Source organism: Microcaecilia unicolor, chromosome 2 (assembly GCF_901765095.1).
Source record: "Microcaecilia unicolor chromosome 2, aMicUni1.1, whole genome shotgun sequence".
Taxonomy (NCBI): domain Eukaryota; kingdom Metazoa; phylum Chordata; class Amphibia; order Gymnophiona; family Siphonopidae; genus Microcaecilia; species Microcaecilia unicolor.
This window is the reverse complement of record NC_044032.1, coordinates 619,839,561-619,858,082: the sequence shown is the minus strand read 5'-3', so window position 1 is coordinate 619,858,082 and position 18,522 is coordinate 619,839,561. Positions and strand designations below refer to the sequence as shown.

The window sequence follows — 18,522 nt, the reverse complement described above, 5'->3', positions numbered from 1 at the left end:
AAAAATAATAATTTTTTTGCCAGCCTCTATGCCAGCCTCAAATGTCATACCGAGCTCCATGACAGCAGTATGCAGGTCCCTGGAGCAGTTTTAGTGGGTGCAGTGCACTTCAGGCAGGCGGACCCAGGCCCATCCCCTCCCTACCTGTTACACTTGTGCTGGTAAATGTGAGCCCTTCAAAACCCTCCCGAAACCCACTGTACCCACATGTAGGTGCCCCCCTTCACCCCTTAGGGCTATGGTAGTGGTGTATAGATGTGGGGGGGGGGGGTTGGGGGGCTCAGCATCCATGATAAGGGAGCTATACGCCTGGGAGCAATTTGTGAAGTCCAATGAGCATCCTGCAGCACCCACCTGTGGAAAGAATAACATTGCTATTTGCACGTGTCGATGACATCTAACCTAAAATGACCACCTTGATATTTTACTGTTGTTTTTCTTCCATACTGGCTGCTGCTGCTGAATCTTGGACTGCAGGATCGAGATGGATGGGGAGAAGCGAGAGCTGTGGAAATACACCATAGAGAATGCATCGGTGGCAGTGCGGCCAGAGGAGCAAGAGCGGGAACAGCATATGTATAAAGATGTAAGAGCCAACTAGGAAAGGGGGGCAGTGGTTTCAAGGGACCCACTGGAAGCAAGAAGGGCTAAAGATCAGGGCATGGGGAAGAGCTCTGTGTGTGTATACTACTTTGAGAATTTTACTGTTAAAAAAATTTGAAGGGAGCTGTCTATAATGACAATTGGGCCAATATTCAAAAGAAGTTATATTTTCATTGCAGCCTATGGAGTGGAGGAGTAGCCTAGTAATTAATGCAGCGTCCTGAGAACCTAGAGAACTGGGTTCGATGCCCACTGCAGCGGCTTGTGACTTTGGGCGAGTCACTTAACTCTCCATTGTCCCAAGTACAAAATAAGTACCTGTAGATAATATGTAAACTGCTTTGATTGTAACCACAGAGAGGCCGTATATCAAAGGTATATCGAATCCCATCCCCATTCCCTTTCTCTATGAAGCATATAACTTTTTTATACATGTATTTTTATTTTTTGTAATTATACAGATATACTGGGCTAAAAATCTGACCGACCCTCCCCCATGTTATACCTGTAATATAGGGCTTGGATTGGGGGGGGGGGGGGGCGGGAATGAGTGCTGGTTTTAAAATTATCCCGATAGTGGCAATATTGAGCTTTTATGCAGATAACTTATACGTTTAAGTTTAAGCTTCAACTAAACAGATAATGCCTGTGCTATTGCTACATTGTATTTATATTCAGTGCTGCTGAGTATAAGTGTTAATTTAGGCATGGCACTTAGAATTAATACAGTTGTTGTGCCAGTTGAAGATTGACCTTAATGAAAAAAAAATTACCTGTGTGCGTCTGTATGTTTATATATGAAATCTTAAGAACTGGTAAGTATTTGTATGTTTTTTAATTACTTAGTACCTTGAAACAAGAAACTCGAAATTAGAGTTAATACATGAATGCACTCTGCAGAGATATTTTGGTAGCAGGGCCAGCTGTGTAATGCCTGGAGGACTAACTAGTAATGGGTTTGTCTAGCATCAGTTGGTCACCTCACACTACACTTTGCCAGCAGCTGGCATCTCATGGATGTTGCATACTTGGCAGTTCATTGCCATAATCAAAGATCTTGCTTGGCCAACTGTAATTTGAGAATTTGAGTCAAGTGTGTAGTAGGCAATGTATTGAGACATACTAAGTGGTTAGGAAGCAGCTAGTACTGGAGACTATAAAAAGATATGTTAGCAGTAGTAATCATACAGATGGAGACTGGGATCAGTTAGTGACAGGATATATGGAAGGACTGACTGATAGTGGCAGCCTCACAAGCTTTGATAGCTGTTTAAAGTATTAGACTTCATGGTAGGACACTGATGTTGGATTACACATGGGATTTTCTTTGGTCACCTATCCAGGATGGTGGAGAACTAATGAGAAAGCAAACAGAAACTGTCTTGGATAAGGAGATAAACCTTATTGGCAATGTGGACAGGAATATCTAAGTAGCCTGAATATGTCGGTTGCTCCGTCTTCCTGTCATACTATGTACAGTGCTTTGTTTGTACCAGTACAACTTACCGGCACCTTTTTTCTCAGGGCCGGCTCGCCTGCCCGCCCTCAGCTCCCTGACTTTCCGTTTGTGCTGCCCTGCGTTGAAATAATTTACTTTACCTCAAGTCGCAGTGGCGAAGCGGCAGTGAAAGCAGCAGGAAGGCTCACCTCCAGCTTTTCCTTCCCTCTCAGCGTCCCGCCTTCCTCTGATGTAATTTCCTTTCCGCGAGGGTGGGATGCTGAGGGAAGGGAAGTGAGGAGGTGAGCCTGCCTGCTGCCTTCACTGCCGCTGCCACTTGAAGGAACAGAAAGTCGGAGAGCTGAGGGCGGGTAGGTAGGGCTGGGGTTGGAACGAATTCGGGGGCAGGTGGAGGCTGGGGCGAGTCACTCAAAATGGATGGGAGGGGAGGATAGGGGGCAAACAAGAATCGCTGGACATAGAGGAGAATCGCTGGACATGGAGGGGAGGTCAGGGGAGAGAGGCGAATCGCTGGACATGGATGGGAGGGAAGGATAGGGGCAAAGGAGAATTGCTGGACATGGAGGGGAGGGCAGGAAAAATGCTGGACATGGATGGAAGAGAGGGGAGACAGGAAGGAGATGCACATGGATGGAGGGGAGAGAGGAGCAATGCTGGATATGAGTGGAGGGCAGGGAAGAGAGGAGAAATGTTGAAGGGAAGGAAAGACAGAGGAAGGAGATGCACACAGATGGAGGGGAAGGGAGAGAGGAGAAATGCTGGACATGAATGGAGGGGAGGGAAGACAGAGGAAGGAGATGCAAATGGATGGAGAGGAGAGAGTTGAAATGCTGGACATGGATGGAGAGGAGGAAAGAGAGAGGAAGTGAGATGAACATGAGGGAAGGGGGAGAGGAGAAATGCTGGACATGGATGGAGGGGAGGGAAGACAGAGGAGGAGATGCACATGGATTTAGGGGAGATGAGAAATTCTGGACATGGATGGAGGGGAGATGTGAAATGCTGGACATGGATGGAGGGAAGGGAAGAGAAAGGAAGTGAGAAGAACATGAATGGAGGGGAGGAGAGAGGAGAAATGCTGGGCATAGATGGAGGGGGAGAAGAAAATGCATGGATGGATGAGAGGGAAGATAGAGGAAAGAGATGCATATGGATGGAGGGGAGGGAAGAATTGGAAGGAGATGCATACTGATGGAGATGAGGGAAAGGGAGAAGAGGAGAAAAACTGCACATGGATGGAGAAAATAGGCAAAAGCTGTATCCACTCTATACCTCCTCTAATCAAGTCTGCGGAGGACCCAGCGTTTACCTATGGATGTAGGGCAAGAAATGAAGAAGAAAGAAAGTAAGTAAAGAAGCCCTGGAAACAGAGTTAAGGGAACAGATTTAGAGCAGCAGAATCAGAGACTGGGACCAACATGATCAGGAAAACAAAAGTCACCAGACAGGTAACATAGTAACATAGTAAATGACAGCAGATAAAGACCTGTACAGTCCATCCAGTCTGCCCAACAAGATCATTTTAGTAGAAAAAAGTTTTTTATTTTCATTTTAGTGTTTGGAAAATGTCCAATTTGAGAATTTACATCTGCTGTCGTATTTTGCACTGGGTATACTGGAGCTGTAATAGCTTACAAAAATTATTTATAATGAAAAAAAAAAATCACAAGTTATTTTTTTCTCCTATACTGGTATAGTATTTTCAATGATACCTGTTTATATGCGCCATGGCTGGTGTAAGGGGTGTGGCTACTGTGGGTGTGGCTTTCATAGGGGCAGAGCCATAGATGGTGACCCCACCCATAAAGAGTACCGGCACCTTTTTTCCTACAAAAAAAGCACTAACTATGTATGTTATGTTCACTTTATAAAGTACTTTATACTTCCAAAGGTGTGGCTACAACTTTGTTTCCAGACACAATGGTGGGTCATGCTGTGGGATCAGAGGAGAAACTAATAAGACTGAGCTTCACTTATGCTGCCAGGGAGGGCTTTGACTCCATCTCTCTTTCTGTCTATAGCTGTACATTCGCCATAAGGAGTACCTGAACAGCCTGGTCGGCTCCGACTTTGAGATGGTAAGTAGTCTTTGCTGACGTTTGCAGTTCTCATAGTTATTGAAGCAGCCCTTGTCGAAGTCTCAAGTGACCTTTTCCTGGCCAAGAACCTTTAATTGGGCCTCATCTTTCTTGACCTATCTGCTGCTTTTGACACTGTTGATCACCACTTACTCCTTGATATGCTTTCCTCACTTGGATTTTGGGGCTCTGTGTTGTCTTTGTTTTCTTATCGCACTTTTACGGAGTAATTCTATAACTGTGCACATATATACAGGGACCCAGAGGGTGCCTGATAGGTGCTTTGCAGCATGGGCAGGGGATTGTAAACATGTGTGCCTAAGTGCTGGTGATTATAAACATAATTTATAGTATTGTATGTTGCATGCGTAAATCTATGTTCTGCCCAGAGTCTACTCATGTGCACCTCTAAAGTACATGCTTTGTAAGATATGTGGCATTTATAAAATAGCATATCAACATGTTATCTGGCATGTACACACATATGTGTACATAAATATGAATACCTTCTTTATAGAATGATCCCCTTTGGATGATCCTCCTCCACTACTACCCCACTGTCACTCAGTGGACCTTTTTTGTCTCTGTGCTTGTTCCCATGGTGCTCTTATCTCCTCCCATGGTTCTCAGTAAAATCTTTATGCTGATGACTCCCAGATCTACCTTTCTACACCTGAAGTTTTACTGGGAATTGTACTAGGCTGCGTTTGGTGCTATTCTGTGAACACAAAAAATAGCTTTAGTAATCAAAGGAGTCAGAGCACAAAGGCAGGCATCGTGAGGAACAAAGAAGAAATTCAAAGAATGTGAACTAAGATTTGAAACAGAGCTCACATAAGATAAAATCTTCCCTAACAGAATAGCAATTATATACTTACGAATCGTGGTGAAACTGGGGGACAAAAGAGCCTGGGTACCGTTGATCAGACGGATTTCACTTCTCTACAGGACTGTGCCTGGTCTACACTGTGATAACTATGGACACCAAATATAAAACTTGGAGCAAGAAAAATATATATATCATTGAAAAAAATAAATTCTTGTAAATTATAGCGCTCCACTAAACTTCAGGAGGTCACCAATTTGTACTAGGCTGCGTTTGTTGCTATTCTCTGAACACAAAAAATTGGACAGGAATTAGAGAAAAAAGTATTTTATTACTCACCAGCACAGGATCAGATATCAGTAGCAAGTTGTGGAAAAAAAAATAGCAAACTTACAAAATCTAACATTAGTAGCTCTGGTACTTATAAGTAATCAGACTAATTATATAAAGAAGAGAAGAAGGAGGAAGGAAGAAAGAAAGATTCTTAGTTGTAAAGAATTGGTTCTTACGAGGGGGGGAAAGCACCCCTTTGGAAAAATAGGCCATGGAAAGTATCTGAAACTCTCTTGCCAGCATGGCTAGTTTTCAGAGTTTCTTTGTCTAAAAAGTACTTTTATAGGCTGTGGTGAGCATTCACTTCTCCTCTACCCTGGACCAATCATAGGTGCTGCATATGTGCTAGAGACTTGTAATTGGGTCTTTCATTTGTGCTGGAGGCTTGCAATTGGTGTCCTTGCCACACCTCTTCTCAGTAAATTACATTTGTAACAAGTTATACCAGACAGCTGAGTTGCCCTAGCAACAAGAGGCCCCATCATAGTCTGTGACCAGCCAGAAATTCCTACATGTGGCTGATAGGAAAAGAGAGATGGGGATGGGAAACAGTGCAGCATACCTGAAGAACATTACAGCTAAACATTTATAGACAGAATCCATGCCCAAATCTCAGCCTGCATGTGTGACATTGCTGCCTGGATATCTCGCTATCGTCTGAAACTGAACATGGCCAAAAGTGAACTTCTTATCTTTCCCCTTAAACTCACCTCTCCTCTTCCCCCATTCTCTACTTCTATGGATAACACTCTCATCCTGTCTGTATCAACAGCTCATAACCTTGAGATCATCGTTAACTCCTCTCTTTCTCTGCACATATCCAACAGACTGCTAAAGCCTGTCATTTCTTTCTCTATAACATCACCAAAATTCATAAGAACATAAGCGTTGCCATACCGACCAAAGATCCATCAAGCCCAGCATCCTGTTTTCAACGGTGGCCAATTCAATAACATCACCAAAATTCATAAGAACATAAGCGTTGTCATACTGGGACCAAAGGTCCATCAAGTCCAGCATCCTGTTTCCAACAGTGGCCAATCCAGGGTACAAGTATCTGGCAAGGTCCCAAAATAGTACAATACATTTTATGCTGCTTATCCTAGAAATGAGCAGTGGATTTTCCCCAAGTTCATCTTAATAATGGACATCTCTGAAGTTATCCAAACCTTTTTTAAACCCTGTTAAGCTAACTACTTTTACCACATTGTCTGACAACGAATTCCAGAGTTTAATTACACGTTGAGTGAAGAAATATTTTCTCAGATTTGTTTTAAATTTGCTACTTTGTGGCTTCATTGCATGCCCCCTAGTCCTAGTATTTTTGGAAAGAGTAAACAAATGACTCGCGTCAACCCGTTCCACTCCACTCATTATTTTATAGACCTCTATCATATCTCCCTTCAGCCGTTTTTTCTCCAAGCTGAAGAGCCCTAGCCTCTTTAGCCTTTCCTTACAGTTGTCCCTTCCTTTCTGAGAACAGTACCAAAACCGTTATCCCACACTTCCATAGCGTAAGGACTAATTTTACCTTTTAATTATTTTTTATTTATTTGGATTTTACTCACACCTTTTTCAGTAGTAGCTCAAGGTGAGTTACGTTCAGGTACAGTGGGTATTTCTTTTGTCTCTGGATGGCTCACAATGGAATTTTGTACCAGAGGCAATGGAGAGTTAAGTGACTTGCCCAAGATCACAAGGAGCAGTAGTGGGATTTGAATCGGCCACCTCTGGATGTCAAGACTGGTGCTCTAACTACTAGGTTACTCCTCCAATCCGCCTTACCACCTCCTGCTTAAATGACTATAACCTGCTCCTCACAGGTCTCTCACTGAACCATCTTTGTCTCCTTCAGTCTATTCAAAATTCTGTAGTACAACTTCTTCGGTCTTGCTACTCTCACATAAACCCTCTTTTCAACTCACTTTGTTGGCTCTCTATCTGTTTCCGTATCATCTCAAACCTCTCTTACTGTCTTACAAGTGCATTCGTTCTACAGCTCCTCAGTATCTCTCCTCTATCTCTCCCTACACCCCTCCATGGGAACTCCATTCATCTGGTAGTTCACTCTTATCTACTACTACTACTACTTAACATTTCTAGAGCGCTACTAGGGTTACGCAGCGCTGTACAAATTAATAACTAAGGACGGTCCCTGCTCAGAAGAGCTTACTATCTGTGCCCTCTTCCTCCACTGACAAGTCCAGACTCCATATGCCTGGACTAGTCTTACTGTACGTCATGCTCATCTCTGACCCTATTTAAATCCGGGCTAATAGCTTACTTTTTTTGCTTTATTTACCTATTTAATATCCATGGTTTAATCATTCTCTTAAGTGAAATTCACTGATTTATTATTTGTTCCATTTATCTGTCTTGAATAAATTGTAACTCCATCGAGCAAGGGTTATCTTTTAACTGTTTGTACGTCTAGAAGTGCTGTAGAAATGAGTAGTAGTAGTACAGCTAGGATCTGTGAACTCTCCTCACCACAGCTAGCATGTCTGCACCATTCTCCTTCAAAGCTGGCCACCTATTGAAGCTGGGACTGCATGAGGTATGAATCACTCCCATCCCCCAACTAACGCTCTTAAATTGTATTTTGCATAGTATCATTAGGAAACGTCAGCAGTTCTTTCTATTGGGATTGTAAAATACGTGCTCCATTCCCAATCGCTGTGTTGGCCAATGTGTGCTGTTAGCTGAAATTTCTTTCTTATTTTCTCTCACAGCCTGCTCCTGGCACCCTGAGGCTCCTTGTGAATGGAGAACTGGGTAAGTGTCCTGTTTATCGTATTCCCTAGTTATGCCTCCAAATCTTGTGAGATTAAGGGATGGTTTGGGGGATGTGGGAAGGAGAAGGCTGTCAGTGGGGCAAAGTGCCTGTACATCCTGTCCTGCAGGCAGCAGCTTAATAACCTGTAAACCGACAAAGTCCCCACTCCTGAGGTCAGAAATCGGGGTAAGGGGGGAGGTTCTCGAGCCCCACCATGTTATATAGAGGATAATTTTGGATTTATAGAACATGTCGAGCCAGGATCTGAGCAAGCATTTCAAAAGCATCCATGCACCCATCTGAATAGTGTACTCGGACAGGCTGCTGTCACTTTAAGGAAGCATCCAATGTATTGCAGCTCAGAATTTATTTTTTATTTTTGTTACATTTGTATCCCATGCTTTCCCACTCATGGCAGGCTCAGTGCGGCTTACATGGGGCAATGGAGGGTTAAGTGACTTGCCCAGAGTTACAAGGAGCTGCCTGTGCCTGAAGTGGGAATCGAACTCAGTTCCTCAGTTCCCCAGGACCAAAGTCCACCACCCTAACCACTAGGCCACTAATCCCCTAAAGTACTGCTCTGTATGGCAGCCTCTGTCCCGAGACTCTCCCTTTCCCTGGAAGAGAACGGTCAGGATGCAGTGCCGTTTACTGGGTAAATGAAGTTACCCCTGGAAGAGAAAGCTAAAGCATAGGAAGATATAAGGGGTAATTTGATAAAGTAGGCATTATCATTTACGCACCAGTTGTGTATGTACGTACTGGATAGGCGCCTATGTGCTATTCTGTAGATCTGTTAATATCTTCCATAGTAGGTGTTTTACAGATGGGCGTGGACTGTGGGCGGGGCCACATGTACATGCATAGCAGTATACTATAAGGACAGCACATATCACTAGCACCTAAGCGCACACACACACACACACACACACACATACACACCAGCTCTATGGCTGGCGTTAGTGCTCTGCATAAATGCATATGTGCTTATTTCATCTGTTAAGCTAGTATTCTGTAAAGAAAAGAGGCACAAATAGAAAAAAGATGAAGTATACCAGTGTCTAATCATGAAAAAGTGGAACCTGTGCAGAGTGCCAGATCCAACTCTGGCCACCTTGATGGGCAGATTGGATGGACCGTGCAGGTCTTTATCTGCCAATACTTACTGTGTTTCTATGGAGGGGCCTATATATAGGTGCACAGTTATAGAATTATCTCCTACAATGACTTGCACAAGGTCTCAAGCGCAGAGTCTGGGGCAAAACAGAATTTCAACTTAAATCCCTCACAAGGAGGATCCCACAACCAGTTGGGTTTTTGGAATATGCGTGAGATGAATTTGTATGTTTTGGAGACAGATTTCTCTCATTCGTATTCATTTTAGATATCTCAAAAACCCAACTGGATGTGGTATCAGCAGGTTGGGTTTGAGTTCTGCCTTATGTAATTTGAGGCTTTGACTACTAGATGGCACCATCTGCCATGAGTGAAATCTGTTCTTCTCCCTGCCTCTTCTGCCATATTGTTGGGGTTGAAGCAGGAGGTGCTAAAATCAATTATAAGTTAACACTTGACATGTTAAATCCCAGACATGTGAAACCAGTGGGCTTTATTGGATTGTGATGTCAGGTCACAGTAAATACTGGCAGTTCAGGCAAGTGATGCATCTGATACTTCAGTACAATCAAGTGAAGTGGATTAAAGGAAACAGATTTTATTGAAGACCTAACACATGCCGTGTTTTGGCGTATTTGCCCTGTCAGGGGTCATCAGATAATTGGATATACTAGTATACAGCTTCCTGTAGTAACTTGATCAAATATCCAAAACAAATTTTATACTGTACAAATCACACAGCACATAGTACAGAGTGTGACTTTTCTCACTATAAGTAAGACAGCTGAAGTGTAAATCCAAGACTCTGGGCTAATGAGACCAACTGTAGCAAAATATTTGAAAGAGAAATGGGTGCTACTATAGAGCCTTGTGGCACTCCACAAACCAAAAAGCCTCAACAAAGAAACATTTAGCTCCTGCAAAAACTCTGAATGCACGATTTGACAGATGAGACCTTTTGTTTTTCTCTTTTTTTCAGTCTTAAAATAATTTTAAAATAACTCTTACCGTTCAGTAAATACAGACTGCCCCAATTTGACTGCCCCTATCGGACTGTCCGTTCACTTGTCTCTTAGATTGTAAGCTCCTTGAGCAGGGACCGTCCCTCTATGTTAAATTGTACAGCGCTGCGTAACCCTAGTAGCGCTTTAGAAATGTTAAGTACTAGTAGTAGTAGTAGTAATTTTGACTAACTGGTGATTCACCAGGTGAAAAGCAGCATCATGTCAATGACACAAGCAAAGCACATTACATCCAGTTATAAATGAATCTCAAGGAGCAGACACGGTTAATAGCATTTCAGTGTTGTGGCCCTTTCGAAATCCTAACTGTTCTGGGTGTGTAGCACATTAGTTTTGTCCACATAACTCGATGTTGCTGATATACAATGTGCTTCATAATTTTAGACAGCCACAGTAAATTAACTAAATTCACTAATAATGATCATTATCATCAATATAATATCACTAGCAATTCCCACCCATTAAAGCCCTCCAACCTATAATCATCTATATATATAAAAGGCAACCCCAACGTTCTATGAAGCCTCCAGCTGGAAGTGTGAAACGCCAGAGATATCCGGTTTCCCCATGAGTGAAGGAAAGCACAGCACGAAATCCCAGGAAACAGTGAAGGACTCAGAGGGGGGAGGGGAGAGAGATGCCCTCACTCTCTCTGTAACACAAACACAGCACAGCAGGAAACTTAACACTGAAGGACTGGACTCGGAGGGGGGAGGGGGAGGGAGAGAGGGCAGAGGGCAGGGACACTCCCACATGCACACTCTGAAGAAAACCTTGCTAGCCTCCGTTTCATTTGCATCAGAAACGGGGCTTTTTTACTAGTATATTCATATTTTATGAACCCTAAAACAGTCCAAATACAAATCTCACATACAGCAGTTGTGATCACATTTTACAGATGTAAATGAAAGGTGTATGTTCTGAGCCAGCATTCTTGCCTCAGAGTTGCCTCCCTGTCAGGTTCAGATTACAACAAAAAATATTCTGAAAATGACATGAAAATAAAGAACCTGTATTCCCTCTGCTCTCTCCTTCAGTGTCTGCCCAGGGGTATGAATATGACAACCTCTACGTCCACTTCTTCCTGGAACTTCCAAAACGTAAGTAAATGGAAGTGGTTGCATGTGGTGGGAGAAACCCAAATAATAGCAACATTCCATGCTACTGATCCCAGGGCAAGCTGTGGCTTTCCCCATGTCTATCTCAATAGTAGACTTTTTCTCCAGGAACTTGTCCAAACCTTTTTTAAACCCAGATACACTAACCGCTGTTACCACATCTCTGGCAACGAGTTCCAGAGCTTAACTATTCATTGAGTGAAAAAAAATCTTTCCTCCTATTTGTTTTAAAAGTATTTCCACGTAACTTCCCTTAGTCTCCCCTAGTCTATATACTTTTGGAACAAGTAAAAAAAATCGATTTACTTCTATTCGTTCTACACCACTCAGGATTTTGTAGATCTCAATCATTATCTCCCCTCATCCATGTCTTTTCCAAGCTCTTTAGCCTTTCCTCATCTGAGAGGAGTTCATCCCTTTTATCCTTTTGGTTGCTCTTCTGTGAACCTTTTCTAATTCCACTATATCTTTTTTTTTTTTTTTTTTTTTTGAGATATGGTGACCAGAATTGAACACAGTACTCAAGGTGAGGTCACACCATGGAGCGATACAGAGGTCTTATTTTATCATCCCTTTCCTAATAATTCCTAGCATCCTGTTTGGTTTTTTGGTCGCCACCACCACACACTAGGCAGAAGATTTCATCCGGGCCCCTGGTTTTGTTGGCGGGGGTCCCCAACCCCCGCCAGCTGAAGCCTTTGCTCAGTGCCGGTCTCCGGCCCTGCTCTCTCTTCCTCCTCATGTCCTGCACGCTCCTTTAAGTGAAACTGAGCATGCTGGAAACCGGTGATGGAGAAGGCTTTAGCTGGTGGGGGTTGGGGACTCCCACCAGCAAAGGTATTTGCTGCTGTGGGGTGCGGCAGGGCAGGCGGGGGAGCGAGGCAGAATAAAATGTGCCCCCCCCCACCTCGGACTCTGACCCCCTCCCACAGCGAGGTCTGGCTACGCCCCTGTTTCAGCGTATTGTCTATAGTAACACCTAGGTTTTTTTTTTTCTTGGGTGCTGACTGCCAAGGTTGACCCTAGCATCAGGTAACTATGATTTGGATTATTCTTGCCAATGTGCATTACTTTGCCTTTATCCATATTAAATTTCATTTGCCATTTGGATGTCCAGTCTTTCAATTGCCTAAGGTCTTCCTGCAATTTTTCGTAGTCCGCGTGTGGTTAAGCAACTTTGAATAGTTTTTTGTCATCTGCAAATTTAATCATGTCACTTGTCATTCCGATTTCCAGATCATTTATAAATGTTACATTTTAACATTTTTAATAAACTTTTAAATTTGAGATACAATACATATAGTTACCAATATAAGCAATCACAACTTATATAAAAGGATGGAAGATAATAAACCCCTCTCTCCATCCCACTTATATATATGTTAAATAACACTGGTCCCAGTACAGATCCCTGCAGCACTCCATTGTTCACCCTCCTCCACTAAGAACAATAGTTATTTAACCCGACCCTCTATTTTCTGTCCAATAACCAGTTCCTAATCCACAGCAGAACATTGCCTCCTATCCCATGACTCTTTAAATTTCTCAGGAGTCTCTCATGAGGAATTTTGTCAAAAGCCTTCTGAAAATCTAGATACACTACTTCAACCGGCTCACCTTTATTGACATATTTAATCACGCCTTCAAAGAAATGAAGCAAATTGGTGAGGCAAAACTTTCCTTGACTACCCCAGTCCTATATAGTGACTGTATTGTCATCGCTATTCTGCTTGTACTTTGGGCCTGTTTATTCAAGCATGCTAAGCAGTTAGCGTGCTGTTTGCACGTAAGCATGGTAACTTACTGCAATGGGATGACTGCATTCTAATTCACTCTCTAGCTGCATGCTATGGGTTGAGAATGGGAGAGTTATAAGTGGAGAGTGGTCATGTACTACAGGGTACTTGACCGCATGCTGTCCCTTTTGTACTTATTGCAGATGTACTCTAGGAGGCATTAACTGTACCTGTGCTAATTGTGAATAATTTAATGCATGGTAAAGAACATTTCTGTACAGTACTGTAGGAGACATGCTGAGCACATTCCCAACAGTTAACACACAGCCTTTGCACTTACCCAATGTAAAAAAAAAAAAAATAAGTGCAAAATTTTACCACATTTTAAAAGTATGATCCTGTGGACACATTGCCACTCTAGAAACAAAACAGAGCGATTGGATTCTGGTGGTGTTTCCTTATCACTGCCTTGGTATCACCTCATTGTTCCTTCCTTTTTGTTTTTAGGTTGGTTGAGTCCAGCATTTCAGCAGCTCTCAGGAGTAACGCAGACATGTACTACAAAGACACTGGACAAGGTGAGGGCTAGAGCAAAGAAGAAAAGGGGATCTGTTCTGTGATGTTACAGTAGAACTGGTCATTTGGCATCTCCATCGTCCTGTCCGTGATGTGCTACACTGACTGTGATCATGTCTGTTCCCTCCTCCTCCTCCTCTCTCTGTGATGTGCCAGAAGATTTTGGAAATGTGATAATTCAGTGCGTCTTGTTAAAATGTCTCCTCTTTTTTTCTTACATCCAGGAGAGCGTGGCATACTTCTCCTATCCGTTCACCTTTGAGGCTTTCTTCACACAAGAGGATGAATCGGAGGGTACGTCTAACTGGGAAGGGCAGTACTCTCTAAAAGCCGATGAGCCCAGTACCAAGGTATATTGGCAGAGTAGTGTATCGGTCTCAGTGGTATAGTATTAAGGAGTGCTACAGGTAAGGACTGAGATGCATTAGCACAGCTGCATGCAGGTTTCAGCATGAGAAATAGTATGCGATACTGAAGCTCGCAAAGGAAGTCATGTTTGGCTTTACAAAGGGAGAACGGCTTTTCTAAAATTGCATGACTGCAAATACGTGGAAAGAGTGCACCTCTATGGAGGCAGAGTTGCAGTGTAAGCACACATTATAAAATATATGTATTTTTAACCAGATTTCTCCCAGTAAAGTCCAAAGCGAAGTCTCAAATCAAGAATCTAGTAAATAGCACTAGGAATATTGCAAAAAGAAAAAGGTATTATAGTATTACAATTTTTAGATTAAGTAAAATGGTAATAAGAAGGTATTAACCAGATAGGAGGAGGAAGCAAATTCCAAATTTTAACAGAATGAACTTTCTAAAAATCGTTTTACTCTAAGACCTGAAACTGATAGAAAACAGAGAAGACATCGCTTCGTTGTGCAGCTTGCTTGACCTACCAGAAGAATCCCTAAAGCAACAATAAAACTTTTAGAAGACTATCCAGATAGTATATTATAAACTAAACAAGATATCTTAAAAATGATTCGGGCCTCCACAGGCAGCCAGTGAAGCTGGATTAATAAAAGGAATGCATGATCAAACTTTTTTCATTTTAAAAATTAATTGGGCTGCAATATTTTGCAACAGATTATAGTCTTTTCTGGATTATTTTTGTGAGACTCCTACATATAGAGTTGCAGTAGTCAATCTGGGTCAAAATTAGCAGTTGTACTAGTGAAGAAAAATGATTCCTGTAAAAATAGGAGCAAATCCATCTTAAGTTGACTGAGTTTTTAAAAAAAATTTCTTTTCAAGGTTATTAACTCAGGTATATGCATAGTATACGTGCACACATTTACCCTTTTTTTTCAGAGCAAGCATTAATTTACACATGGACATCTGTATAGTGTTTGGATTGCTTCTGGGAACCTGTTTTACAGTTGCAGATAAACACATGTGCTGTCTTTATTCTCACCTAAGCGTCCTGTTATAAAGTGACTCCCAAATGGGCTGTCTTTACTCCTAATTTGGCCTTCTTCCTCTTTGCACTCAGGTTCTCTTCCTCAATGGCCTGTGCTGTACTTTGAGGTGCTGTCTTTAGATTTCTGGCAGCGGTATCGAGTGGAGGGTTACGGGTCTCTCATACTTCCAGCAACGCCAGGTAAAATTCCCTAACTGAAACCCACATGAACACGACATACCTTGTTTATCAGGCCTAGAGAAGGTTGGAGCCCATCCTAGGTGAGTTATGTCTATAAATGGCATTCTTCAGTGTAGTAATGCTGTAATTCTTCAAATTACAGTGCCTGCCGTGGCCCTGAATGTGAGGTGTAACAAATTCTGGACTATCGGAAACTGAGCCTTGAGAATATCTTTTTGTGGTTGTAGGCTTCCCAAGCCTTTCTCTTGTAAGATTATAATGCTTTGTTAACATTTTGGACCATATTTACCAATTTTCTTTTGTGGAGAACATGGTGGTGGTGGGGGCAACTGTATAACTGACACCTTCATTTAGTCGCCCTGATCCTGCATAGTGAGAGCCTATTCTATAACAGCAAATAGGTGCCCAGAAGCTATTAGAGAATACCAGGGTGAGCAAGTGTTGGCATTCCCTTACATTTACACACTCAAAGTTTGCACCAGCCATAGACTGGTAATACTATAATATAACTACGGACACCTAAATGCAGCAGGGATATACTTAGAGTATTCCGTAAGTTACATGCTTGGTACAGTGGGTTGAGAACCTGGGGAACTGGATTCGATTCCCACTGCAGGTCCTTGTGACCCTGGGCAAGTCACTTTAACCATCCATTGTCCCAAGTATATAAAACTTAGATTGTAAGGCTACTAGAGACAGAGAAAGTACCTGTATATAATATACATAAACTGCTTTGGTTGTACCCACAGAAAGGCAGTTTCTCCAGGACAACAGGCTTCTAATTCTCACAAGTGGGTGACACCGATCCATGTTTCCTGGTCCGGAATTTACCAAAGCTAAATGAGAGCTTTGTGGAGCGCAAGCACCTTCCTGCCCACTGTGAGAACGCGATCTTCTCATTTCTTCTTTTTTCGCGGTGAGGAGAGGACGTATTATTTTGCCATCTCTTCACATCGCTCGGTCCTAGAGAGCTTTTTTTGTGCCTTTTGGCTATTTTTAGTTTGTTTTTCATTTTCATTGTGTTCCTGTTATTGAAACCTCTGTCCTTTATTTTCTTTAATTTTTTAGTAATTTTGCACAGTTTTAAGTTTCATTTGTTTTCAGTCGTCATCAGTCCACTTTTAGGTCTTGACTTCAGTTGGGAACTTACCCTTTCTTTTTCCATGCCTTACCCCTTTTACAGGCACCATTGTGTCATTTAATTTAACTGACAAAGTTTTTCCTTCCATGTCCATAAAGGTTGCCAGTGGCTTCAAGCGCTGTACCCAGTGTAATCGGACAATCTCTGTAAAGGACACTCATTCTTGGTATCTGCAGTGTCTTGGGCCCGACCATAACCCTGCTGTGTTCTCTATCTTCGTATGAAGAAAAGGACCCAGGTTTCCAGAGAGGCTCAACAAGAGGATTTTTGGAGCCAAGTCCGGTTCCTCAGCATTGAGGTTGAAGGTGTCAGCATAAAGGTCGAGCATCACACCTGCATGTGGCACATCGGTAAGCATGGCTGCTACTAGACCCTAAGACACTGGGAGCAGTGAAGCATCAAGTGGGTCTCCACCTGCCTTGAGACCTCCTGCAATGCAGGGCCCCCAGGACCATACATCGTCAGACCCAACCCCGAGGCGGTGTGGATTCGACATAGTCCTCGTCGGCACCGATGAGCGGTCACCCTCGACGCATTGTGCTGGAAGCTCCGGGACATCGAAGGATTCTGCATCCAAAAAGCGTCCGTGCCGGGAGGACCACTCCCCCTCCATACAGGAGGTGCCAATGTGCCAGTCTACTAGCAGCCAAGATCCAGCTTACGCGTCGACCCCAGCAGATCTGCAACCTGCACTTTAACCAGCACCCCAGCTTTTCCCAGTGTCGACCCTCGATGAGTTCATCCGGGCCTTTCTCCTTGAGCTGCTGGATGGCCTTACGTAGAGGTGTTAATTGGGGTGGTTGCACCTACCCTGCCTCCTTTTGCAGCCCCGCTTGGGCCTCGCCCCATGCACAGGAAGCTTTGCCAGAGCCGACTTCTCGACACCGTTCTCGAAGACCTGGTTCCTCGACGTCAAGGCAGGTCTGAGGTTCCTATAGCTATTTTAAGTTTTAACGTTTTTATTGAAGACAGATCTAAGTCAACAACATCACAGTGGGGTACACAACAGTCAAACATGAACTTTGTTCGGCAACATGCCAGTAGGCTAAACCCGTCTTCAAATTATCCAACCTTTCCTCCCCTTTCTCCCAGTTTCAAAGGACATCAAACTATAACTTCATTAAGAAGAGTCTTCTCAAGAGCCACCTTACCAATCTAATACAAAATCTACCCGCCACTAATGGACTCTACAGATAGTAATAACTAATAGTGGTTCGTTGCCTTAACTTGTTCCTATAGCTATTTTAATGTACTTGTACTGCTGGTCCCGCACTCTCGCAGCAGGTGAGAAGGCACTCGTACATGCATGCTAACGCGTTCTCTTAAAGCTATATATTCAGTTAAAATGTTCCACATGGGCGACATGGATGACGTCGCCCACATGTGAGAATGACCTGACTGCTGTCCTTGGAGATTCTCCTACAGGTAGTTTTTTTTGCTGTAGCTTTCTTCATAACTATAAGCCTTAATGTTCATCCATTGCACAGAACTGGAGGCTCATAGCCTTTGCTGCAGCTGTGCTACTGGTTTGAAACTTCTTGTGGGATTCCAGTTCTGCTGAATAGTGGCGCAGTCACCGCCACTATTACTGTGCTTCATAGTTCAGTATAGCAAGCTGAAAATATCTACACATGTGTAGACCATTCTCATTCTGTTTTTGTCCTGTTATCTGCAGGTTGGTAAGTGGCATGTGGAATTGTGCTTTTTCCTTTCTATTTGATCAGGGCAACATGTGCTGACAGCTCCAACCTGGCGGCCCATCGAGTTAGGCACACGCTGTGAGCTGCGCAGGTTTTTTATCGGTGGATCCCCTGAGTTGGAAGATATCACATATGTGCGGGTACCAGGAACATTACAGGTAAGTTCAGTGCTAGGGCTTTTCCATTTGGGGCCTGTATTCAGTGCTATTATCTTCTGAATGGTCTTAAGTAGCAAACCATATTTTCCCTGGTCTTGTAAGGTCCAATGTGCAGATCATGATGTAAGTGAAGTACGAGGATCTGGTAGCTTGGATTAAGGGCTGAACTTTTCTTGTTTGTGTACATACGCAGTATACGATGGTTCCCTGAAGAAAGAACATAAGAATAGCCATACTGGGTCAGACCAGTAGTCCATCTAGCCAGTATCCTGCTTCCAACAATGGC

General features: G+C 43.1%; 1 protein-coding gene across 3 annotated transcripts in view; it reads left to right on the top strand.

Annotated features, from left to right (window-relative positions):
- MKS1 (MKS transition zone complex subunit 1) overlaps nt 1-18,522 on the top strand; it is a 65,965-nt gene that overhangs the window by 27,692 nt on the left and 19,751 nt on the right. For 2 of the 3 annotated variants that reach the window (XM_030191666.1, XM_030191668.1), the window contains exons 9-16: nt 478-586; nt 4,084-4,140; nt 8,032-8,074; nt 11,251-11,313; nt 13,575-13,645; nt 13,868-13,937; nt 15,130-15,237; nt 18,103-18,236. In XM_030191666.1, the coding sequence (XP_030047526.1) occupies nt 478-586; nt 4,084-4,140; nt 8,032-8,074; nt 11,251-11,313; nt 13,575-13,645; nt 13,868-13,937; nt 15,130-15,237; nt 18,103-18,236 (655 nt within the window). The remainder of the gene's footprint in view (nt 1-477; nt 587-4,083; nt 4,141-8,031; nt 8,075-11,250; nt 11,314-13,574; nt 13,646-13,867; nt 13,938-15,129; nt 15,238-18,102; nt 18,237-18,522) is intronic. The other variant, XM_030191667.1, reaches the window with a different exon arrangement.